This window comes from Carassius carassius, chromosome 26 (assembly GCF_963082965.1).
Source record: "Carassius carassius chromosome 26, fCarCar2.1, whole genome shotgun sequence".
Lineage (NCBI taxonomy): Eukaryota > Metazoa > Chordata > Actinopteri > Cypriniformes > Cyprinidae > Carassius > Carassius carassius.
Window position 1 is genome coordinate 10,376,228 of NC_081780.1, and position 26,929 is coordinate 10,403,156.

General features: G+C 36.8%; 1 protein-coding gene across 6 annotated transcripts in view; it reads left to right on the forward strand.

Moving 5' to 3' along the window:
• The first annotated feature begins 9,476 nt into the window (after positions 1–9,476).
• Positions 9,477–26,929, forward strand: part of col7a1l (collagen type VII alpha 1-like) — a 63,517-nt gene continuing 46,064 nt past the window's right edge. For 4 of the 6 annotated variants that reach the window (XR_009423985.1, XM_059511119.1, XM_059511122.1 and 1 more), the window contains exons 1-4: positions 9,477–9,786; positions 16,478–16,701; positions 26,353–26,533; positions 26,707–26,866. Coding sequence is in view for 5 of the 6 variants with exons in the window: in XM_059511119.1 (XP_059367102.1) it covers positions 16,626–16,701; positions 26,353–26,533; positions 26,707–26,866 (417 nt within the window). In the remaining variant the exon portion in view is untranslated. The remainder of the gene's footprint in view (positions 9,787–16,477; positions 16,702–26,352; positions 26,534–26,706; positions 26,867–26,929) is intronic. The other 2 variants (XM_059511117.1, XM_059511121.1) reach the window with 1 other exon arrangement.

Below are 26,929 nucleotides of genomic sequence, written 5' to 3' on the forward strand. Positions count from 1 at the left end.
CTCATTAGGCATCTGACTGTCTGAGAGTCTTTAGCTTGCAGACTGGAACGTGTGTATGTGTGGATATGCGATTATAGACAGAAAGCTATTTACCATATCGGACTCTTCCTCTTCCTAAGTCTATCAGTGTGCATTTGGCCTGATTTCTGAAATTCATCAGACTCTCTGGGCTTCTGGATCAGGTCCAAAAGAGGCACCCTAACCTGCCTGGACCATGTGCAAACATTAGAGACTCTTGGTTTCAAATGTTCTTTTATGTTTCTACTGATGGCTATAGTATTTTATGGTGAATATACTGTAAAACATTCAGTCTTAACTGCACAGAATGCATGATTACATATTAACGATGCCACTGATGAAACACCCCAGCAAAGACTGAAAGTGCCCAAATATGGCCCTTGACATTTTCATAGTTACAGATAGATCTAAATAATTACAACATTTTAAATTTTTATTCTGCTTTTATTCTGATATGATATAAATATAAAATATATAAATAAATATTAAATATTTTATTCTATTTAACAGAAAATATTAAAACAAATCTTTGTTATAAAAGCCAATTTAGGAAACAACATTTTGTATTTTGAATGTGACACTAATTTTTGTCCACAGTAAAATACATGCATACAGCTGCCATTTTATTATAGCAAGAGTGTCTTCATTAATTTGTTTTCCTAATTAGATAATTTTATTTACCATATATGTGAATCAATTTCCATTTCTTTATACATTCAAATGACATCTGAGCATTACATCAAAGCCAGAACATGATGTTCTCTCTGGTCTGCTAATGAGGTGCCTGATCTAAATTGCAGTGCAGGAATACAATCTCAGGCATCATTAGTCCACTAAGAATGAAGAGCAGTATCCTAGGTCTGAGGGAGAGATGAGTAAACCTACAAAAAGATTAATCCATGCACCAATAACTGGTTTTAGTTCAAATGCATAATTCGTTTCACTTGATTTTGTTGGTCCCTATAATAATTCTGTTGATTATAAGTGTTACCAAAAACAACTGGCCCCTGAGAATATAATTCTAGTTTAAAGGAATAGTTCACTCAAAGGAATTTACTTACCCTGAGGCCATCCAAGATGTAGATGAGTTTATTTCTTCATTGGAATAGATTTGGAGAAATGTAGCATTACATCATTTGCTCGCCAGTGGATCCTCTGCAGTGAATGGGTGCCGTCAGAATGAGAGTTCAACAAGCTGATAAAAACATGATACTAATCCAGTTATGATGATGGAGTTGTTTATTACAAACACATATTTTTAATTGATGGACCGGACTTCTTACTTGTGGATTATTGTATTGTTGTAATTAGCTGTTTGGACTCTTATTCTGATGGCACCCATTCACTGCAGAGGATCCATAGGTGGGCAAGTGAAATAATGCCATTTATCCAAATCTGCTCCTCATCTACATCTTGGATGACCTTAGGGAGAGTGCATTTTTAGCAAATTTTAATTCTTGAGTAAACTGCAGAATTCTCTGTTAGTTTAAAGTGTATGCATTTCATTTTGAGGCATGTGAGTGTGTGTGTGTGTGTGTGTGTCCTCATACTTTAGGCCTTTTGTTGTAGAATGAGATAGGCACTGTGCCACACACCTGCCATCCATCAGGGAATACTTTTTTTTACTTTTCTTTTTTTTGATTGCCGTGGGCAACATGTCCTTGATTTCCTGGATAGATACAATCTGCCTGTTGTGCCAGAGACCACAGACATGCATACAACTGTAATGTAAAATTAATATTCAAACGCCATATTACTGCTCCACAGCTCTCCTTCTTTCATCCTTCTGCAGACACACTTCCATAACTTTAAATGAGGCACTTGTGTTTATGTTACATCAATCAATACTTTTTTCCCCCAAAAGCAAAACTAAGGCAGGGACATTATTTAAACATGGACTTTGAACTCATTCCACGTCAAAAACACAATTAAAGTGCAGTCGGAAAGGCACTGCAGGGCAGAATAATGAACTGTTGTAGCCAACGGAGCACAGAAAATGAACTTATAATTAAGATTTCAGCATTACATTAAATCTATACATCATCCAATTGGATTTTATTTCCCAGGAGCATGTGAAGCAATAGCTCTTTATTATTCATAACTGCTGAAAACATGAAAACAGTCTTTTGTGGTGATGTGATGCATTTGAGGCCTAAGTATGAAATCGTGTTGACGAGAGTGGTATACAGACACAAAAGGTGACAGCCAGTGAAGAGGTGCTGCCTGTAAAAACAAGCTAACGTACCAACGGAGCAATTACCTCTCATGTCAATGATGTTTTTACAACATGTCAGAAGCTCAGCCCAGCCCTGTGAATTCCTAATATATGACCGACAGGAGAGATTTCTTTGTTTCTCTCGCACTGATCCCTGTGTACATTGCTGCTTTTACTCAAGCCTAAAGCTTGAATTTAATCAAAACACACTTCAGCTGCAGTATGAACCACTTTGGGGATCGGTAGGCATTATAAAAAACAGCAATTAGCTGCTAGTTTATGAAGGCAAGCCTGTTTAATATTTCCCAGGCTGATTAGCCATTATCAGCTTTGTTCAACACATATTCCTCAATGCTTATAATTACTTGATGATGCAATAACTGCACTATTATCGCACAGTAATTTTTCCTAGCTGTGATATATATATATATATATATATATATATATATATTTTTTTTCCACTCAGGTTTCAAACTCATCTATAACGTTGCTAAAATTGTTCCTTAAATTATTACATTTTAAATCAGTCTCAAATGTTCTTTAGTTGGGCATTTCTCATAGCTATCTTAAAAAATATATTTTATTATTATATAGTCCCTTATTTCTCCATAGCACTGTTTGCATTATGTGAGTTAATCAGTCAGGCGTAATGTACAGTCATTATTGTAAAATGAACCTTGACAGAGTGATCAGAATCGAGATCATCTCATCTTTATCATTCAGAAGGGATTAGGGCTGAAATGATTCCTCGAGTAACTCGATTACAAAAAGTGATCAAGGCAAATTCATCTGCCTCTAAGCCTCTTTTTATTTATTTTAAATCTCATGACTGGTTCTTTCACAATGATTTTTTTATGTGACACAGCGCATTTACGTCACCCACAAAGCGGAAGGAGATACAAGCGCTGAGTCTGAAATCTCATACTGCAAGGAGTCAGCAGTGTTTTGATTTGAGGGCGCGGGCAAATGTATAGTGATGGGAAGTTCGATTCTTTTCCGCGAACCGGTTCTTTCGGACGGTTCGATTCAATAAACCGGTTGAAAAAAACGGTTCTTTTACGCTCGACGTAATGACGTCATTGGCGATGACGTAATGGCGTCAAGTCAGTATATATAAATATATATATAAATATATAAATATATAAAGTCAGTAATCATAACTTTAGTCAGTTAAAAACCTTATAATCATGAAAGGTTTACAATTAAGTTGTGCAACAACGCACCCAAATACAGTAACAGCAATAATGTGCATAGGAGGATTTAAGTCTTGAAGATATAAAGTAAATAAATTAGGTGTCATCAGCGCAGAAACCATGATCAACTTACTATTCATAATCCAATTGCGATGTATTTGTTATTAAATGAACTTACATTTCGCAAGATTGCCCTTCATTCAAGCCCTCGATTTAAAATCAGTTTGCATGAACTTTAACTTTGAAATATTTTAAATGTTGCCCCGCCTTCTACTTCTCAAACCTCGTATTTTCTATGATATAGTGCTGAGAAAACACGGAGGAACTTTGTGCTTCGCGAGTTACCCATCGTGTGTTGGTAGAGGCTTGTACCACAGATTGCTTTGCCGATTGAGAAACCAGAATATACCAGAATATGCCAGAATATACCCTGACCAGTGTCAGTCACGTTAAAAAAGTTAACAGCTTAAGTAATTTGTGTATTAATGCTTATTGGAGACGCGAACCGTTTCAAACGATTCAGTTCGATTTGGTGAACTGGTTCAACCGGTTCACTAGGAAGAACCGGTTAAATTGACTACATTAACTACATTGACTACTAAATATCACTACAAACGTAAAGAGAACGTCGTGGCGTGTGTCCATTGCAAGATAGAGCTAGCATACCACAAATAGGGCCCTATGATTTCTGCGATGCAGAAAACGCGGAGAGAATCGCGGAATCAAGTCATAAAAACTGAATTTGCCAAATTCTGAATTAGTTAATCAAAAATAGGTCATTGCACTTACATCAAATCACTATATGGACTAATATCTGTAAATATTAAGCCGGAACAGTATATTTAAATATGAATCCTGCGTGTTCTGCGTGTCTCTGTTAATGAATGGAGCAGAAGCACGTCTTCCTTTATCACACACTGAAGCGCGCGTGACGCTCCGGTAATTTCAGCGTCTGCTGTCTCACCAAATAAGACGTGAACACATGAACAACATCTCCAGAACTGCTCTGACAGTCACTTCATGAGCATTTGACTGTTTGATTTGAGTAAAACCAGCGTCACATCACATACACAGAACTGTAAAGGTACACCAACCCGTCAAAATAAAAGTCCGGTTAAAGACTATTGTTCAGCAGAATACATAGCCTACTACTAAAAAAAAATCAGACATTATTTTTTTTAAGGTTTAATCGCACAACATTTCTTCCGTGTTTTATTATTAATAGTAAATCCCCTTTGTTTACCAAAAAGTTAAGTTAATTTTCAATAATTAAAAGATAAATTAAATTAGTGTTGTATGTGTTTAATGTGCATCTCAGAAAATACTTTATTTTAAACCCCAACTGAATGGCACTTAAATGCGCTTAATTCATCTGTCAACTTTATTGTCATTGTTCACAGTACAAGTACAGACAGAGAAACAATGGGTAATAATTAAATGTTTATTTTTGATGTATGCATAGCATTCTATGCATTTAAAAGACAAAAATATTTTTTTTCTAAAAAAGGAAACCTAGTTGTTCATTTTAAGAGACCCAGGAGTCTTATTTTCTCTTGCATAATTAATATTGCACTTTAATTAAGCAAAAACACATTTTATCCGATTACTCGGTTAATCGATGGAATTTTTGGTAGAATACTCGATTACTAAAATATTCGATAGCTACAGCCCTAGAAGGGATATATTTTGTTATAATGACCAGATTGACTGTACATTATTTGATTTATTAGATTTAGATTAGATTAGATTAGATTAGATTAGATTAGATTAGATTAGATTAGATTAGATTAGATTAGATTAGATTAGATTAGATTAGATTAAATTCAACTTTATTGCCCTTGCACATGTGGGTAAATGAAATGCAGTACAGGGGAAGAAGAAATACAGCATAACATTAGGGAAGGGAGGAGAAAAAAACAACACCCAGACTATGCTCCTTTGGGAGTACAGTGTGAGAACAGGAAAAACACCTCAGCAACAAAATCCTATAATCAATACATAAACACAAACATAAACATCCATTGTTTGGATATTTGCAAAGTAAAACCGATCTTTCAGCATCTGTTATTCCAGTCTTCACTAGATGTGTCTTTACTGTCATTTTTAATCACTTCAATTTATCCTTGCTGAAAAAAAGTATTAATTTCTTACAAAAAAAAAAAAAAAAAGTAATTTGTAACTGACTTTTGAATGGTAGCACATAAGGTTTCAAGTACAAGTGTTTTCCAAATCTTGTTTTGGTTGTTATGTACGTATAGTGGTCTGAAAAGCTGCCTGGCGTTATGAACAAGCTCCCAAAGCCAGTTTACACAAATCTAATCTACAATTTATTTTTTTCTTTCAGTCTGGTCATCCCTCTTTTTTCATTGGATCTCCACCTTTTCATCCCTCCAGACACTCACAGTCATGAGGATTTATGGCTCTCCTGGCGCTCTATAGATAGAGCTGACCCAGTGTCCAGAGAGGTCCTGAGACATGAAAGCCTGACCTTACTGTGCCCAGCAGGCCTCTGCACACCTGTGGGCTGGCCAGGAGGACACTGGGAATCAAATTCTCCAACCTTTCAGTAATTCAGTAACATTTACCTTTGTGGCGTCTCCCTATGTCTACCTGAGGGACTTTCAGTTACACAGTGTGTCACACTATTTTTCAAAACTCTGAGATGTTGTTTTGCGCTCTAGTTAAAGGCCCCAAATCATTCACACCGAGAATGATCCGCACCAATGCACAATATTGTTCTGTTTATTATGAGCATGTGCTGCAGTTTAGGGCTGCAACTAACGATTATTTTGATAATCGATTAATCTGTCGATTATTTTTACGATTAATCGATTAATCGGTTTATGTACTTATATTTTAGTTTTTTCCATTTTTTCCCCAAGTAAATTATTAATAAATGGTCTTTATCATTCAGCATAGATTTAAGAGATTTTAACCATTTTGCATTGTCATATCCTCATTAAAAATATACCTGGAGTTGTTTTATTGTGTTAGTAATCCTTTGTCGAACTCTTCTGCAATCAAAACACTGACCCATACTCTAGCAAATTTTACAAGGAGATTTCAAATAATGTTTTCACCATGGCAGTCCTTAGAGCTCCTAAAGTAGTTTAACATCCTGAACATAGCTTATTAAGGAATCTTTCAGAACATATTTTCACGAAGAATAAGGATAAAACAGAATAAAATTGCAGTGCATTGTATTTTATTATTTACTTTATTATTTATAAACAGCTTTATAGCTTATGCTGTGAAATTGTAAACAATCCTTCAAAAAAAGTGCCAATGGCATGAAACCTGAATGGAACTCACAATTTAAAGTAAAATCCATCAGAAGGTTGTCCAGAAAAAAAAATAGGACACACACAAAAAACCTGCTGTGTGAAGAAGAGCAGTGAATACTTAGAAAAAAAAGTGCATTTCAAATATCTACATTTACCTCTCTCATTCAGTCATAATTAGGCAGCACGACTGAATTTTGAACTGGTAAACGACAAACTGATCACAGAACATGTTTGTAAAGCTTTAAATGTTAACTGTTAAAATTAAAAAGCAATGTTATCAGCTTTTACGACTAAACATTTGCAAACAACATTGTACTGGAGAATCTGCACAAATGAAAGTCTTAGGGGCCGTTCACATATCGCGCCTAAAAACGCGTGGAAAACGCTAGGCGCGCCGCTTTCTCCTTCTTTCCAAAGCGCCCCTGAGGCGTCTGCCTTTGATAAGCAACCATGACGTGCTCTCTCCTTGAAGACGCGGAAATTTCAGCAAAGGATAAATGGATTTGCAGCTCAAAAAAATCGCTTGCAGTAGCTCTGCTACTAAATTTATTTCAAAATGGAAATCCATATACAACTATGATCAGCTGTTCCTTTCATCTTGACTGAGCTTTTAACGTTGTTACGGGAAAGGATGAAGCTGATTGGTTAGTTCTTGTCACATGACCCGCGGTGTGGTTGCGGCATTCTGAAAAGTTTAAATGTTTTTAACTCGATGCGGTGCAGTGTTGGAACTAACGAACTTGAGCGCGCAAAAGACGCGATATGTGAACGTCCCCTTAAACAGTGCAGTAGTGCAGAGTTTACAGGTTACTCTTCTTTTTTAAAGGCTCAATGTAAAGTACTCCCACATCACGCTGAATGCTGCAGACATAGACATCATATGATGTCTATGGCTGCAGAGACGCTGCTCGGGAAGCACGTGACATAAAACAAGGCCAGCTATTGGCTATTCGCTACTTCTCCTGTTGTACTGGCTGAGTAAAACCTCCGGTGGCTCATTACTGGCACACTTTGGTCACCGCAGATTTGAAATATGCACGAAATGAGCCGCTTACGGCAAATAAAAGTTATTTAGCAACGAATCGATGACTAAATTAGTTGACAACTATTTTAATAATCGATTTTAATCGATTAAATCGATTCGTTGTTTCAGCTCTACTGCAGTTACAGTATACTGTCTGGTGCTTTAAACATTCATTTTGATGCAGGATGGCATTAGTTGGAAAATGGAAAGTGCATTCCTGCGATATTGTTCCTCTGTGTTGATATCATTATAGTTATGGACTTCAACATTCTCATAAAATTTTAATGATTATAAAAACTTAATATTTATTGTTATCAGTATAGTTATTTTCCTTGGTGTGAATGGGCTCTAACTCCATAAACTGTGCTCTACATCATCCTTGGCACAATCATTTGTATAAATGATTTATATACATTTTGTGTGTGTGTATGTATATATGTATTATAAATAACTGTATTAATTATATGCACATTCAGTTATAATTTTTTTCTCTATTTTTAGTTTCATAAAATTCACATCTTCAAATTTAAAAACATCTGTAACTGTCATTTATGTTCTACACAGCTGTATAAAATCATTTGTTTGTATTCAAAACTCTTTACAGGCCCTTTTTCTCCTTTTTTTTCTCTTCACAAAGGCCCCGTGCATGACCTTTGACCTCAGGGTCAGAACAGGTTTTCAGCTTGTCAGGTCTATGAGTGGGGCTTGCTGAATTATAGTGTCATGTGTGACAGCTGGCAAGAACCAATAAACTCCATCCCTGCATTCCTGCAGAAGACCATTAAAAGCCTTTCATAATACATCAGTAACTGTGTTTTACACTGCTGCTCCGGTGCAGTTCCTCCAGGAAGGCATGTGACCAGCTCAGAGGTCTGGCAGTTTTATTTGTGAGATCTTAAAACCCTGGTGCTAAATGTTCTCTGTGGAATAAGTCCACCTTTTTGACCCCAACTTCTGCTGCAGTTTTTCAAAAGTTCTCACATACTTCAGCAATCATTTCGAGAGACTTTTCAAAGTGTCTAATTTTGTCTTCAGATATTACAGATGCAAACAAAATTGCTTTTGATTTGACTTCAACAAGGTTTGTGGATTGTCTGTACCTTGTTCAGTAATTTTTGCAATTGCAGTGGTGGAAATAATTATTTGCTGTATGATTTTCATGTCATGCTGCCACTCAGGTGACCTTTGTTCCAGAAATAAATGCAAGCAATTGTGCAAGATCTCAAATCAAATTGATATTAAAGTCAAACTCTAAAGTACTAAAAGTCAATTATCATGCATATTCTTTATATAAATCGTTTTTCAACAAATTCAGAAAAAAGCCCCTTAAGGAACATTATGGGAGAAAATGTTTGCATTCTTTTACAAAACCTTTGGGTTCCCCCACTAAACTTGTGTTTGCTCACAGAGCTTTTGCCATAGAAATATTATAATGTGGGTGAAAAAAAAACAATATTTCAGTGATTTTGTGAGAGAACGCAAAGTCTGTTGGTTGAACACTATTGTTTTGTAAATGTTTGCAATGTTTATCAATAGTTTGAAAATTAAGTGTCCTCTTAGTTGCTGCATAATTTTCCTTAAAAATTGTATATGAAATTAATGTACATTTTTATATATAAAACATATACTATAATTATAGTGTGCATATAGAGAGACATGTAATGCCTTCTCAGTTGCTGCTCTCTCTCTTTCTTCTTACTTTTCCTCTCTCACTCTCACTCTCTCTCTCTCAATCCATCTTCTTGCTGTAACTGTGAGCCAACCTGTTGTAGCTCTTCCACACCCCCTAAACTTTCTCCTTCAGAGGTATTTGCTTCATTCATCCACTCACTCTCTCTTTCTCTCACACACCCTCTTACACGTCCCTTTCTAGGCCGTCTTGGATTCTCACACTCCTCGTCCTGGGACATTGCACTACAGCGTGTGGAGTCCCATAACCTGTTCTTGGATTGGATTATTACCTGACAGATCTTCAACAGACTGGGTCTGTTTCAAGCAGGCAGCAGTTTTGCATTTGAGAGGAGGACCATGGTGCAGGGTCCAGTTGGAAAGGTGAGTGAAGGTTTCTAGACAGACCTTTCAGCCCAATGCCTCACAGTGCAGAAAGCAGTTTATCTATCAAGCTCTCTGCCAAGTTTCTCTTGTTCGTTTTCTTCTTTTGGTGCACTCTGGATTTGGGCCATTTTCTCAGAGTGGTTCTCAACTAGTTTTACTTCATGATCCAGACATTCTTGAATTTAACACAGTACCAAACCTAGAATCAGTTTTTAATGTTTTTTTTACCTTGTGTAGTTTTTTTTTCATGAGATTTCAGGATTAAGCAATGCCAGACAACCTGGCCATGTTGGCATCTGTCTAATTTGGCTTCAACCAGGCAACATATGAATTGATTCTAAAATATTTTTGTATAGTTTGTATAGAACGCATTACTGTTGATGTCAACAACCATGTAGGAAATGTTTTCTATGTCTATTTATGTTGCAATCCTAATTATATTTGCATTGTAGTATTGTTGTTTCCCTACTAACCGCGAACCAATCAGAACAGACCATTTTGGGGCCATGACCCTTCAATTGTGAACCACTACTGTAAGTGCTCTTTTAATGTTCATTTTCTCAAACATCTACTGATCAAAGCTAGCATGATTTGACCCAAATTCATTTATTTGTTTAATGCATTGTTTGATTAGGTAATTGTAGACTCCATCCACCGTATGTTGTTCCACTCCATTTACCGCTGCACCCGACAGCTTCAATAGCCCCGCTAATGCAACTATAAAGCCTTGAACAAAATGGTAGAGTGTGTCGGTGATGTCTCCAGTCTGATAGCTTTTTCTTCCACGCACAGGCTTTTACACGCCCCTCGAAGTCGAGCGGCACTCCAGCTTTAGTCGTAATGTCTTAGATGAACCGCATAAAGTCACTTCATTACTGCATGCTGGCGGCCTGCCTCTTCCTACAGCTGATAAGCCTCTGCAAACAACATCCTTTCCAGCTTTTATAGTGAGCAAGTGAATATTGGGAGCATGCATTTGGATATTTGTACTACAATAGATGTTTTGTGAGGACGTTCCTCCCACTATCTTAAAATCTTTCTTCGCTGAAGCAACATTTAAAGAATTTTGGCTTATCTCATGAATGGCTGCTTTTGAACTTTTTGTTCGTTTTTGACTTAGTGCATTCACTATTATCACATTCATGGACTAAACAATTGCCATCTCTGTGTGTGTACTAGTGTGTTTTTGGACGCTTTAAAGAATTATTTGTGTGTGTGTGTGTGTAATTTAGAGCTGCAGGCATAATCTTCTGCGAAGTGGCTGTGTTCAGAAATGACTAAGAAACAGCAGGGTTTGTGTAGAGAGCAAAAGGGGGCTTGGGTCGGCTCCTGTACTTACATAATCCTTCTAAGTACACAACACTCACCTCTCCGGTCGGCCTGCGCTCGTGAGATTACATTATTTGCTGCATGACTTTGCTGTATGCAAGTTGCTGTGCAGCAGGCATCAGAAAAATATCCCTTGAGTCACGCTGGTAGCACCTTCCTTTCTGTACGTTGATGCGAATTATCGCTTGTTCAATCAGGTTCATTCATAAATCGCACAATCAGACGGAGGCTTCCAAAGTGCAGCAATTCAAAAAGTCTTATCTGCCCCGTCCAGAGTACCGGAGTCCATGAAAAGTCAGGTAAACTGACTGCAGTACAGAAGTGCTTGAGGTTACATGCTCAAACAGGACTGAGTTTGAATGGTATGTGTCGAGCTCATGGCCCTGAAATTTCTTGATGAAAAATCTGGCTGTGTTCCACTGCATCTGATAGGAAAACATACCTTCTTCCCTAATTTTGTATGCTGAGGGTGTCTGACCTGTGCACTATGTAAAAATGCTTTATGGACTCCCATGTGCACCCAAGAGAAGTTTGTTAAAGTCATCGAACCCTTGCAGCTGCATTAATTTTGTGGACTGTCAGACTTGTCCCTGCACATTATAAGTGGCAGTTGTGCAGTAAAGCATTGCATTAGCATGGCTGTGGATTCTGCACAGCTTGACAGTGCTGTCTGTTGGCTGAACAGAGACTCTGTAGTTGTAATATCCCCCACAGATGTAACCTGACAAAGCCGCAGCGGCTCTTTGCAAGATCATTGACTCCGTATGGTGTGTAGTTAGTTAGCGCAGTATTTGGAATGACAGCGTTTATTTGGCTAGGAAGCTGTTCACCTGTCTGACACCTCTGGATTTTGCATTAAGAGCTTTCACAGTTTGGAATTAGTTGTGATTTCAAAGGATGAAGAGATTTAGCCATAATTAACGCTTTGGAGATTTAGTTTTCAGTTATGTATTCTGTTGGTCCAGGATTCCCAGCTCCTCATCTACAGATGTATCTTCACATTGTGAGATATTTCTTGTCACAATAACTAGAAATAAAGTAATTGTGACATATAAAGTGACATTATTAGATATTAAATCACAATTATTGCATATAAAGTGACATTGTGAGTTATTAAATCAGAAATATGACATATAAAGTCACATTGTGAGATATTAAATAACAATTATGGCATATAAAGTGAAAAAGTGTGAGATATTAAGTCAGAAATACAACCCGAATTCCGGAAAAGTTGGGACGTTTTTTAAATTTTAATAAAATGAAAACTAAAGGAATTTCAAATCACATGAGCCAATATTTTATTCACAATAGAACATAGATAACGTAGCAAATGTTTAAACTGAGAAATTTTACACTTTTATCCACTTAATTAGCTCATTTAAAATTTAATGCCTGCTACAGGTCTCAAAAAAGTTGGCACGGGGGCAACAAATGGCTAAAAAAGCAAGCAGTTTTAAAAAGATTCAGCTGGGAGAACATCTAGTGATTAATTAAGTTAATTGATATCAGGTCTGTAACATGATTAGCTATAAAAGCTTTGTCTTAGAGAAGCAGAGTCTCTCAGAAGTAAAGATGGGCAGAGGCTCTCCAATCTGTGAAAGACTGCGTAAAAAAATTGTGGAAAACTTTAAAAACAATGTTCCTCAACATCAAATTGCAAAGGCTTTGCAAATCTCATCATCTACAGTGCATAACATCATCAAAAGATTCAGAGAAACTGGAGAAATCTCTGTGCGTAAGGGACAAGGCCGGAGACCTTTATTGGATGCCCGTGGTCTTCGGGCTCTCAGACGACACTGCATCACTCATCGGCATGATTGTGTCAATGACATTACTAAATGGGCCCAGGAATACTTTCAGAAACCACTGTCGGTAAACACAATCCGCCGTGCCATCAGCAGATGCCAACGAAAGCTCTATCATGCAAAAAGGAAGCCATATGTGAACATGGTCCAGAAGCGCCGTCGTGTCCTGTGGGCCAAGGCTCATTTAAAATGGACTATTTCAAAGTGGAATAGTGTTTTATGGTCAGACGAGTCCAAATTTGACATTCTTGTTGGAAATCACGGACGCCGTGTCCTCCGGGCTAAAGAGGAGGGAGACCTTCCAGCATGTTATCAGCGTTCAGTTCAAAAGCCAGCATCTCTGATGGTATGGGGGTGCATAAGTGCATACGGTATGGGCAGCTTGCATGTTTTGGAAGGCTCTGTGAATGCTGAAAGGTATATAAAGGTTTTAGAGCAACATATGCTTCCCTCCAAACAACGTCTATTTCAGGGAAGGCCTTGTTTATATCAGCAGGACAATGCAAAACCACATACTGCAGCTATAACAACAGCATGGCTTCGTCGTAGAAGAGTCCGGGTGCTAACCTGGCCTGCCTGCAGTCCAGATCTTTCACCTATAGAGAACATTTGGCGCATCATTAAACGAAAAATACGTCAAAGACGACCACGAACTCTTCAGCAGCTGGAAATCTATATAAGGCAAGAATGGGACCAAATTCCAACAGCAAAACTCCAGCAACTCATAGCCTCAATGCCCAGACGTCTTCAAACTGTTTTGAAAAGAAAAGGAGATGCTACACCATGGTAAACATGCCCCGTCCCAACTATTTTGAGACCTGTAGCAGAAATCAAAATTGAAATGAGCTCATTTTGTGCATAAAATTTTAAACTTTCTCAGTTTAAACATTTGCTATGTTATCTATGTTCTATTGTGAATAAAATATTAGCTCATGTGATTTGGAAGTCTTTTAGTTTTCATTTTATTAAAATTTAAAAAACGTCCCAACTTTTCCGGAATTCGGGTTGTATGACAAGTCACAGGTATTCAATATAACTAAATCACAAGACATATAAAGTCATATTGTGAGATATTAAATAATAAATTATTACATAAAAGGACAATGTGAGATATTAATTCACAGTTATGATCTATAGTCACATTGTAAGATATTAAGTCAGAATTATGGCATGTTAAGTCACATTGTATGATATTAATCGCAAGAAATAAAGTCACAACAGTGATAGTGACATTCTCAAGAAATAAAGATATTATTGTGACATAAAGTCACAATCACAAGAAATATTCACAATTATGACAGCACTGTGAGATATAAAGTCACAATTATGACAGCCACACTGTGAATTATGACATAGTCACATTGTGAGATATTAATCACAAGAAATAATGTTTCAATTGTGATATTCACAATCAAAAGAAACGCATTTGCTATTGTGACATTAAGTCACAATCACAAGAATCACATTGGGAGATTTGAAGTCACAATTCTTCAGACAGTAAGCTGAATTTAAAGTCACGGTTGTTACATAGTCACAGTGTGATATACTGTACGAAGTTACATTAAGATATAAAATCATAATCATGAGAAATTAAGTGACAATTATAACACAGTCACATTGTAAGCTTTTGTAGGATTGTATGATAAAGCCACACTTTCATATATAGTTATCTGTGAAAAATAAGTTGGAAAATAGTTCTGAGATATAAAGTCACAATTACAAGGTGCTTTTGTGTGACTACTTCCAAATTATGACAGAATTGGCAATTTCTTGATACATTGGTAAAGACCTAATTTTCCTTTCAGAGAATTTTAGACAAAAGGATTTTTGGACAAGTTACTTAAAAAAATTGGTGTCCTTGAGGGGAAACTCATCCATCTTTTTAAAACTTCTAGAACCTTCTGTCCTGAAGGCTGTTCTGTTCTGGAATTCTTGACTCAGAATGACTGTACTTGAATGACAGGATCAGTATTCTCACCTTACGCTGTGGACCACACACAGACATGAATATCAATGAGCAGTCTAAGCCTGTTAAGTTGAACTACACACTTGGTGTCTTTCACAAAGGTCAGGTTTGTTGTGATACTCTGACCTCAATGTCAATTACGTTGTGTGATGTAACCTGCTGAAAGTGCCGAGTCACTGTCATTGTATTGTTAAACATTTTGTAGTCACACCAATATGTGAAGAGGCATCTATAAATATATCAAATTTAACCAGTTTTATTAATGCTGTTCCTTAGATGCAAAGGTGGTTTCCAATCACAGTCCACAGTTTTCAGAAACAACCCATAGGTGGTCTTATCATATGGAATCAGATAAATGATCACTGGTTTCCTCTTAAATTTAAATTTAAATGTTAAATTAAATTAAATTTATGCATTTAGCAGACGCTTTTATCCAAAGCGACTTGTGCATTCAGGCTCTCAATTTTTACTTATCATGTGTTCCCGGGGAATCGAACCCCCAACCTTGCGCTTCATAGCGCAATGTTCTACCAATTGAGCTAAAGAAACAGTTGACCAAACAAAATTAAATTTGTCATTATGTACTTGTTTCAAACTTGTTTGACTTATTTTGTTCCATAGAACACAAAAAGAGATGTTTAGCAGAATGTTTAGGCTGCACTTTTCCATACATTGAAAGTGTAGTTTTTTTAAATAGTTTTAATGGTCTCACCAAGACTGTATTTAAGTGTTTTAAATACAATGAAAATAGTCATATTGTGAAATATTATTACAATTTAAAAGTCTGTTTTATTATATTTTTTAAATATTCCTGATAGCAAAGCTGAATTTTCAACAGCCATTACTCAAACACTCTTCATTCTCTCATGTTGTTTCTAGAACTCATTGTTTATTTGATATAGAGATGTTTTGTAACATTGTAAATGCATTTACTGTCACTTTCGATCAATTAAATGTACCATTGCTGGAAAAAAGTATTAGAAATCTTACCAACCACAATCATTTGAATGGTAGCATAAGTAAGCCTGTAATTCAGTTTTTATGTGCATATTAAAATATGTTTTAATTAGTTTTTTGGACCTTGACAACCTGAGGTTTCGTTCCAAATTCATGACGTTGAAAAGAAGCAGTCTGTTAAGCATCTCTTTATGTGTTCCACAAAAGAAAGAAAACCATCCAGTTCTGGAACAAGCTGTAAAAGATGATACAATTATCATTTTAAGCTTAACTATTCCTTATTATTGTACAGAAGATCCCTCTGTTGAATTTAAATATGTGACACACTGAGAGGAATAAACCCCTTGGTAGAACTTCAATGTACAGTACAGAACTTTATTAACCTTAAACAATTATCTTTTGTTTGAATAATACCTGTCTCTACCTAAGTGCTATTCATTTCTTAACCGGCGCTCAGCAGGCCTGCACAGCCATATCTGACAGGATAAATGTGCCGGATTACACAGGCGATTTTCAGTCGAGATTCATTGATTACACTGACTCTGCTAACAGAATAGATCAAAACGATTATTCTGAATGTGTGTATATGCATATGTATGACGATACTGATCTCTCTTCCTCTGTTTTATAGATAAAAGGGAGAGAGCGTAGCAGCTAAATAAAGTGGAGAACAAGCCCGTCTTAAGACATCAGTCCAAAGAAGAGGATCTGCCGGCAGAGAGATAAGAGGGGGAGGACAGGGAACGAAAGAGAGAGTTGGAGGACGAGAGAGAGAGAGAATGAGATATTGCGGCATGTGGATCTTCCTCTTGTCCCTGTCTCTCTTCTGTCAAAGCGCCACTGCAGAGGCTGAAGGTAGACTGCTGACTCACACTTTATCTACATGTGATAGGGCCTCTTCAGTCCCCAGTCAACCGCCAATATATCGCCCTTTAATCAATCACACTCTGAAAAGGTTGCAGGCAGGGTCCAAAATGAACACTTGCCAAGCACTAAATGTGGGTAAAATTTGGTGAGCAAGTAAAATTGAGTTAAACTCAGTAGACACAATGATATACTGTACAACCTTTTGTGTTAGGATTCGAGTTACAGGTGAAAAAGAAGGAAACCTTCCAAGAAGAAAAAATTATATATGTTGTAAATTCTTTTATTTTTCTTTAGTTCTTGATTCGACTAGCATTTTAAAAAATGTTACTCCAGAATTTCATACAAATTGTTTTTAAAATATGTAGATAAGTTGATATGCTAGATCCTAGCTGATACGTTGGACCAGACAAATACAGTACGTATGCTAAAGTTAGACAACAGAAACACCTTAGATTATTTGATTTTATTACAGTAGTTGAATAATGAATCACATATTAGCTTATCTATTGAATTATAATATTTTTATATTTTATTTTATTGGTTGAATAAATCATCAGTTACTTCCATGTCAGTGCTTATATGATTACATTGTCATTTTATTTTATTTTACTTTTACTGATGTCATTCTGTAATATTTTCATCCTGTAACCCCCCCCCCCCCAATCTATATGTATTTATTTATTTGTAATTGCATATTTTAATATAATGTTTTTATTAATCGAATAATTTACACGATAATTAATTACTTCAATGCCAGTGCTTTTTGTCTATTCAAATTGTATTTTTGTATTTTTTTATTTATTACTTGAATAATTAATCAATTACTTCAATGTTAGAGCATTTTATCTTTTCAATTTTTTATTAGATTAATTATTAATCATTAATCAGATTAATCAGATAAATAGATTTTTCTCTATTGACGTTTTTCTTTTTCTTTTCTTTTTTCTTTTTATTACTTTATTTTATGAATTGAATAATTAATGAGTAACTTCCATGTCAGTGCTTACCTTTTTAAATCGTTTTATTTTATTTTACTTATACTGCCGTCACTCTGAACTATTTTTGTCCTGGAAAAGGCCCCCAGAAATGTTTTTGATGAATCCCCACACCCTTACAAATGTCTTATGTTGCATGAAGTTTAGCAATAGGGAAGTCCGTCTTCAATCATGTCCATGTGTGTCTGTCTGCACACCTGAAGAGACTGTACAGGTGGAGTTGAAGTGGACACAGAGTTCTTTCCACATGTGTCCTGCTGAGTCAGCAGGTTCTGTCTGCGGGCCATCTGCACACCTCATGCTGCTTGATACCTTTGGTTTGAGACTTTTAGATAAATCACTGTACCCCTCTCTGATTTCCATCACCACAAATCCGTCTGCAAAGAAATCAGTGTGTGCGTGTTTATGTTTCACCTTGAACTGTGTGTGTGAGGGAGAGAGAGACAGAGTGGGAGAGAGCGAGAATGTGAAACGTATTGAATTCACACAGGATGGTTTTAGAGTAGTCTGTCAGGACCAATTACTGACTGAGGCTCTAATGCCCTGAAACACTGTGATTTTCCACACCTCTTCAAAATTGCTGTTTGCAGTGACAGACACTTGACTATGAAATGGAAAGAATGTACTTTCCAAGGTCTCGTCCTTGTACTCTTTCAGTAGCGCACTTGCCTTATATCGAAATCCTGTTAAATCTACTTTAAAAGCACGAGTCATCTAACCCCGGTAATCAACCCTTATAACTGTAAATACACATGCAGTCACTTTTCATTGCTGTCAAGGCCTTGTTGTCATGGTAATTGCCTGCCAGATGGTTTAAAATTAAGTAAATGTTTGCTTTATAACCTTATTTCTTCACTGACTTTATGAGTCAGCACTGAACCGAGCTCTTTTAAGTTGTACCATGTTAAACCACATCATCTTCACAGGCTGAGGATTTTAATCTAGCAGCAGATGACTTTAGTGTAATCCTCTACGCACATAACTGCACAGTCTGTTTCTGCGGATGAGATGATCTGTTGATTGTGCTGTATACGAGAGTCTGTCCTGACGTGCCAGTGCTGCATTGTTGCAAAATTGTGATAATAAATAATTCCCTTAGACTGAGATGGAATATAAACACTAAGAAAATACACTGCTCAAAAAAAAGTAAAGGAACATTTCATTACAGTATAACACCAATACTGTGTTCGAAATCGCTTATTCAGCTACAGGTGCCATCTTCTGGTGCGACGTGGGAACCCCTCACAGTGGATTATGGGTATTCTCTTGTTGCACACTCGTTATTGCGGTGCATTATGGGATTGAACATTTGCACTTGATAACATCCACTATGGTTGTGTACACCACTACAAATGGCTGTGCCCTCAAATATTGCCAGATTTAAAGGGGTTATGAACTGTGAAATCTGAGAACAGTGCAAAATAAAAAAAAGGCAGTTCATGACCACTTTAAAGGCAGGGTAGGTAAAAAAATGTTTAAAAAACTTTTTTTCCAAATTTGTTTAACCTTTATGTATATATCAATACATAATTAAAATGTAAGTACTCTGAAAAAGAAAGTATAAAAATCGAGTGTCTGTAGACCTCTCACGACTGTTTTAAAGACAGCTCATTATTTCCATTCACTCCACCCCCTCCCTTCTGGGCTCCTATAGATTATTTATCGTCTCTACTACGGCTCGCTAAGTAATGTTATGTTAGCTATATTACGCAGCTACTTGTGCTAATGACACATGCTTCATGAAAAAATAAACAAAAAATATGTATGATCAAAATACAAAAAGAAAGATTTACCTGTCCCGCAGAAATAAAGCCATCAAGGAGTCACTTTTCAGCCCCTTGAGTTCCCTCAGTTCTCGCCATCGCTGGAAAGCCACGCCGATATTAACTCACGTTTTATTTCTTTGTTTATCCAAAGACTTTTTGTTCATTGCCTTTTCTTGTACTGTTACTGTCTTCCTTTTTTGCCTGGTTTGCCTTCACTAACTGCATAGGCTGGTACTGTGAATTTTGCTTGCTGTTTCTCTGCCATTGTTTTGGTATTCCTAGGATCCGTGCCTCTTGAATTCCTCAAATCAAACGTGCGCGAGCAAGTGGGCAGGTCATGTGTGGCAAAAGGGTGGTTGCCATGGTTGCGAGAGAGTGACAGTCGCCTAAGCCAATCCTATGTTTCGTCCCGAAATGGAAATAATGAGCTGTGTTTAATACAGATTAAACGGTCTAGAGTCACTCGATTTTTATACTCTTTTTATCAGAGTACTTACATTTTAATTATGCATTGATATATATAGAAAGTTTAAACAAATTTGGAAGAAAGTTGTTTATACATTTACTACCTACCCTGCCTTTAAGGGTTTAGGGGGAGATTTCGGACACAGCCAAAGTCATTTAAACGTTCCAGTTAGGAAGCATAAGTGATTGTGAATCAGTTTCACCTACTTTGGGGCTTTGGTTCACCAACAGGTGTGCTGGAGAGGCGACGGCAAGACAACCCCCCAAAATGTGAATGGTTTTGCAAGTGCTGGTCACAGAAAATTGCTCTCTCCTTATCCTTCCTGACTGTTTTGTCCCTAGTTTTGTGTTATTTTAGGGCCGTTCTTACTGCTTGTAGCATAAGGCTGTACCTGTAACCCAATTAGGTTGCACAGGTAGTCCAGCTTCTCCAGGATGGCACTTTCATACATGCTGATGCAAGAAGATTTATGTGTCTTCCAGCACAGACTCAAGAGCATGGATGAGATACTGGGAGATGGTGTGTAGCACAAGAAGAGCTGCACAGGGCTGTAAAAGAGCAAAGTCCCAGCAGTAGGACCAGCATCTGCTCATTTGTTTGAAGAGGAACAGGAGGAGCACCAGAGTGTAGTGCAACAGCACTCAAAAATTGACCTCCAGCAGGCTGCTGGTGTGCATGTTTCTGACCAAACTGTCAGATATAGGCTCCATAAGGGTAGCCTGATCCCCTGCGTGTCCTGTAGTGGGACCTGTGCTCACAACCCAGGACCATCCAGCTTAACTGGCATTTGACTGTGAACATCAAAACTGGTAGGTCCACCAATAGTGCCCTATTTACTTCACAAATGACAGCAAGTTCATGTTGAGCATGTGGCAGACGTGAAAGAGTCTTCACAAGCTGTGGCGAATGTTACGCTGCCTGCAACATCATCCAACAGCACTGTTTTGGCAATGGGTCAGTGATGGTCTGGAGAGGAATATTCTTGGAGGTTCACACAGACCTCCATGTGCTAGCCAACAGTAACCTTACTGCTGTTAGGTACTGGAATGGAATCCTCAGAGTCGCTGTCAGACCTTACGCTGGTGCAGTGGGCCCTGGGTTCCTGCATGACAATGCCCAGCTTCATGTGGCCAGAGTGTGTAGGTAGTTTCTGGATGATGAAGGCATTGATGCCATCGACTGGTCCTCACATTCCCCAGATCTGAATCCAAGTAGCAACACACACTGTCCAGGAGCCAGTGCTGGGAGATTGCTTGTAACTGTAGTCCATTACTTACATGACAAAAATTGTAGTCAGTTTTAGGTAATATAATCAGACTACTTTTAGACCACTTTTTTTAAATCCCATTGATTTAAATAGAATTATCTTGTAACATATTGATATAAAAATACAAAGAGAAAGACAGTATTCCATTTGTTGTTACTAACAACATCAAGTACATTAAACATGTCAAGATTTCCCAAATAAGGGTTTGTGAGGGAACTGCAGGGAGTTTTTTGTTAAACAAAACAGGAGAATTAGGGAATATCAGTTAATTATGAATAATTTATTGCTTTTGTGTGAATAACATGTGACCAAACAATCAATAAAAAGCAACTGTAGTCTGATTTCCAAGTATTTTAAAATGTAACAAATATAATTACAAGTATTTAATGTTTGGAATCTGATTACGTAATCCAGATGACATGTAATTATTTACTACCCAGCGCACTGCCACGAGCTCTCTGATGCCCTGATCTGGGTCTGGGAGAAGATCTCCTAGGAAAACCATCTCATCAGGATCATGAATAACCAATGATTTCCAGTGTGATTTTGAATCCAGCCCTTAGTGGGTTGATAAATTTGGTTTCCTTAGACCATCCTGTCATTTTGTAATATGTATATATAGATGGTTAAAGGGGATTCTGAATGCAGTGTTCACCCCTGAATTAAGATGCTCAGACTGATAGGAAAGCTGCCAAGTACAGATCTTTCCATTCCGTCTGTCCTCATCTCTCTGCCACTGGTTGAATGCCTCTAGACCCTCAGCACTGCCTGCAGAGAGTATCCTCACCGGACCGTTCAAGTTTGCTTTTGATGAACTTCCCTATTGCATGAAAGCAGTTTTCTCACTTAGAATGCTGTATGTGAGCGTTAAAATCACTAAAGCCCACAGTGTTTGTTCCCTTCTGATATAGGTGACACAGATTTTCCCAACTCTGTGCCGCAACTTTTCCTGAAATGAGACTGAACTTTTTATGTAGTTCCTGCCAGAGGATCAATAACATTGTGCTGTTTATTGCATATACTTTTGTTTCCAGAGCTCCATTGTGTTTTGCAGAGGTGGAAAGAGTACAAAAATATTCTACTCAAGTAAAAGTACCATTACATTAATGAAATTTTACTTAAGTACAAGTAAAAGTACCAGTCTAAAAAATCCACTCAAGTAAAAGTAAAAAGTAGCTCATTTAAAATTTACTCAGAGTAAAAATTACTTAGTTACATTTTAACAGTGGGAGGGAGTCAAAAATGGGACAGACCAAGGGTGTCAAACTCAGTTCCTGGAGGGCCACAGTCCTGCACAGTTTAGATATAACCCTAATTAAACACACCTGATCCAGCTAATCTAATCATTTAGGTTTATTTGAAAACTACATGATATATGTGCTGGAGCAGGGTTAGAACTAAACTCTGCAGGGCTACGGCCCTCCAGGAACTGAGTCTGACACCCCTGGGATAGGTCTATTAATCTCAAACTAGTTGTTTTTAATTAAAGGAATCAGTTATTTAGAATAATAAAACATTTGGGCTGTTACCAGGCAAATCAGTGTCAACAAACTCATCTTTTAATGCAGAGGAAATGCAGAAGATTCATTGGAAGTGGCATTTAGATGTATTAAACTGTTTAGTGCAGGACAAGTATGCATTTAACCTGCAGTTACAAATGCATGAATAATGTTTTGATATGCCAGACATAAAATGTTGAATACTCATTTGAAATTATAAAAACTTAATTATAAAAAAAAAAAAAATCAAAAGATACTTTAAATGTGAAATTAAAATGGCCAGTATGTGTCAGCAAGTCACTGTTAATAAGTGAGTCATTGCGATTGAACCGAATCATTTAAACAGTTGATTCATTCAGAAACGAAACACTGTCATGTTGCTCAGAGATGCAAAATTTTGCTTTGGTGGCTGTGTTTGGAATTATTTTCTGTTGTAGAAATAGAGCAAAAACAATGGCAATATGGTGTCTAAAACGCAAGTCTCTTAGTTTACTGTCCTGTTGTAAAAAAAAAAAAAAAAAAAAAAAATTTGTATATATATATATATATATCAGTGGCGGCTGCTGGTCTTTCAAAGAGGGGAAGCTCATTTTCGGCCTACATTATAACCCTCTGATGGTCTTCATTTGTAGTGACACTCGGGGTCTTTTTGACCCCAGACAATAACATTTCATTTTGTAATAGTAAAATATTTAAATTTTTTACAAATATAATTTTACTCTGTTCATTTATGTTTTTACTAAACTTTGTACAGTTTTTGGAGGATTTAAATCTTTTACATTTCTATAAATAAATAAATATTTATTTAAATAGGCTTTTTTTTTTTACAAAAAAAGAAAAAAGCATTTCAGGTAAAATTCACTTCATAAAAGACCCAGATTTCTAACTTTCATACATGGGGATACCATGGATAATTTTATAAGGTTTAATGTAAGATTTTTGCCCATTTTTGGGGAAATTCAGTTTAAAAATTGTAATAAATCACTTTAACCACTAGATGGCTATAGTGTGTGTGTGTGTGCGCGCGCACATTTTCAATCTGTCTTAGTTACCAATTTAATTTTGTGGTGGTTCTGCATTTTACAAATATCAAGAAATATTGCCGCAGTTTGTCTTTCGAATACACTTGAGAAATCCGCGATCATGGGACTGAGCGTGAAACAGCCTTGCCGACTTCTTATGGTGCAGACCGCTGTCAGTCAAAAGGAGATCGACAGATCCTCCAATCATCACGCGGAAGCCCAGTCCTCATTCACCTCCAGAGACGCTGAGCGTCCGTGGGCGGGACATAATCGCAGCATTTATCCAATGACCGTCTAGCTTCGGAGCACTGAAAAAAACTGTTCAAAGCAGCCCCATCGAAGTCAATGGACGCTCGGCTTCAACAGGGAAATGCACTGTGACGCTACGGGAATGTATGAGAAGAAAATCGAGTCAGCCGACATGTAGCTGATTAACACAATACATAATACACAATAGTACATATTTGACCGTTGGGTTTTTTTTACATTAGAGGGGAAGCTGAGCTTCCCTTGCAGTCTTAAAGAAATCCCCACTGATCTATATATATATATATATATATATATATATATATATATATATATATATATATATATATATATATATGTGTGTGTGTGTGTGTGTGTGTGTGTGTGTGTGTGTGTGTGTGATTATGATTTTTAGAGGAAAAGACAGCATTCTTTGTGTGATTTTGATTCTAAATGATTTTGATTGATTTCATTCTAAATGCATTTCAACAGACTGAATCACACAGTGAAAGAACACTCTAAATGCGCGCGTACATCATTAAAACAACAATTATGATATTATCGCAGACAATATATATCGCACACTCCGCACCAGTCTTTTTGGCTAATTTGTGCAAAACCTCTTGCTAAAATGTCAAAGCATCATTTTAACCACCAATGCAATGACGCAATTATTTAGCTCACCTCTATATGCTTACGTGGGGTTGATGTCTTGTCGAGATTTTATAAACTGCTAGTTTGGTCTCCCTAGGCAAGCACAGCATACACAGCATAATAGAGCATACATATGGCCAGGGGTTCACTTCATTTCCTTCGAGTTAAACTTCAGAATATGACGGGGTTTCGTTTTCAGCGGTGTCTGCACCACTAACGCCTGTTTTGTCCGTCTGCATCTTTCTTGTGATTTTTGCGCCAGTTTGCCATACCTTCCAGGGAGCGATTTTTTTTTTTACTCAGTAATTAATGTGTTTTAAAATGTAGCGAAGTACAATACTTCAAACAAAATATACTTAAGTAAAAGTAAAATTACAGATTAAAAAAAATACTTAAAAAAGTAGAAGTACACAAAAAAGCTACTCAATTACAGTAACGCGAGTAAATGTAATTCGTTACTTTCCACCTCTGGTGTTTTGATTTTATAATAGCGTCTGTCATCTTGTGATGGTTGAAAAAAAAAGAAGAAAATTTCAAAGCATTCTTCTGAGAGTGAGTTTGAGCTGTGCTGAAAAGCTTGGGATGTACTTGTCTTCTTCGGTTTGGTTTATTTCATGTGTGGGTGTGTGAAACTATGTTCTCTCATCTGTGAGATCTGGCTGTACATTGTCCGCAGCTATCAAGTCTAATCTACAGTAGAACTGATTAGCTCCTGGCTAAAACAGCTCATCTTTGGAGAGTTATCTGATTCAGAGGACATCTGCAGTCCTGCATGACCAAGGCCACATTTGCAAAAATCAAAGACAGAAATAAATAAATATTTGGATGCAGTTTAAGGATGTGCACTACCAGAAAAGAAGCTCAGAAAACATCCTGAAATTGTAGGTCATATGAAACCGTAACAAGCACTGGATGACTGTACTTTTCTTCTGATCAGAACTTATTCTATTCCTGTTTAATGTGGTTTCTAAAGTGCAGGTCACTTAGCATAAATCTGCCAGCTCTTAAAATCTATATTTTCTCTGAGTCTGCACTGCCATCTAATGGTGGCCAAGAGCATTGTTGTTGAGTGTGAACAAGAAGGCCTTGATGAGAATGAGGTTGCACTCGAAATATAAGATTCAAAATTGAACTAAGAATGTCAAGTCGGCTCAGGTCTATTAAATAATTTTAACAGATACAAATTTTGATTTTAATAATGTACTAGTAAATGTCGAAAAATTTACATTAACTGAGATTAATAAATATGTTGGAAGTATTTTCATTGTTATTTCATGTTGACTAATGTTAATTAGTAATTATGTTAACAAGTTGAACCTTATTGTAAAAATTTTCATTACTATTTGCAAAACGTGCAGGATATTATCAGCTATATATTTTTTAATTGACATTCTAATTAATTAATATTTCAAAGGTTACCTAACAACAATTACATATTTTATTTAAATATTATTTAAATTAATTCATTTGTTTTCATTAATAAATTCAATTTATTTATTAATTCAAACTAATTAACAAATCATTAAATTCCTTTGAAGAATTCTCTAATTTAACAGAAAATAGTCGTGGTTTTTTTTTAAGAGACTTGTAATAGACAAGGCTTTTTGCTGCACTAATGAAATACCCCTATTGTGTTTATTTATCTTCTATGATTTATAATTCTGAAGTTCATCTTGCTGTGGTAAAATAAGATGATTAAAGATAATCTTTTTTTTTTCTCTCAGTATGTCGTACAGCCATGCCTGCTGATATTGTGTTCCTGGTGGATGATTCCTGGTCAGTGGGTCCCACCAGCTTCCAGCAGATCAAAGAGTTCATAGCACACTTCATCCGAGCCTTCCAAGGAAGTGTGGTTGGACAGGAAGGCATTCGCTTTGGAGTGACTGTTTATTCAGACTTGCCCAGGTCAGTATACTGTACATAGTGAGGCAGGTTAGTGTTTGCACAATGGAGAGATGATTTCTGCTATGAAAATGATTATGAAAGAATAAAACACTATAATCTATAATGTGTATATTCCTGACCTCAGTTAGCACAAATTGACTGCTTGAATACTCCATGCATCTGTCCTGGTTTAGGATGCGTATAGCTCTGACGGATTATTCGACTCTGGAGGAAGTGCTGAGAGCAATTGAGGAGGTGCCCTATGAGGGAGGCAACAGCCGCACCGGCTTGGCATTGGAATTCCTTGTTGAGTCTGTGTTCAGTCCTTCTATCATCAGAGACAACGCCCCAAAGGTGTGACACTTCAATCACAATCACTTCAAAACACCTTTTTCATGCTTAACCCAACTGTGAGAG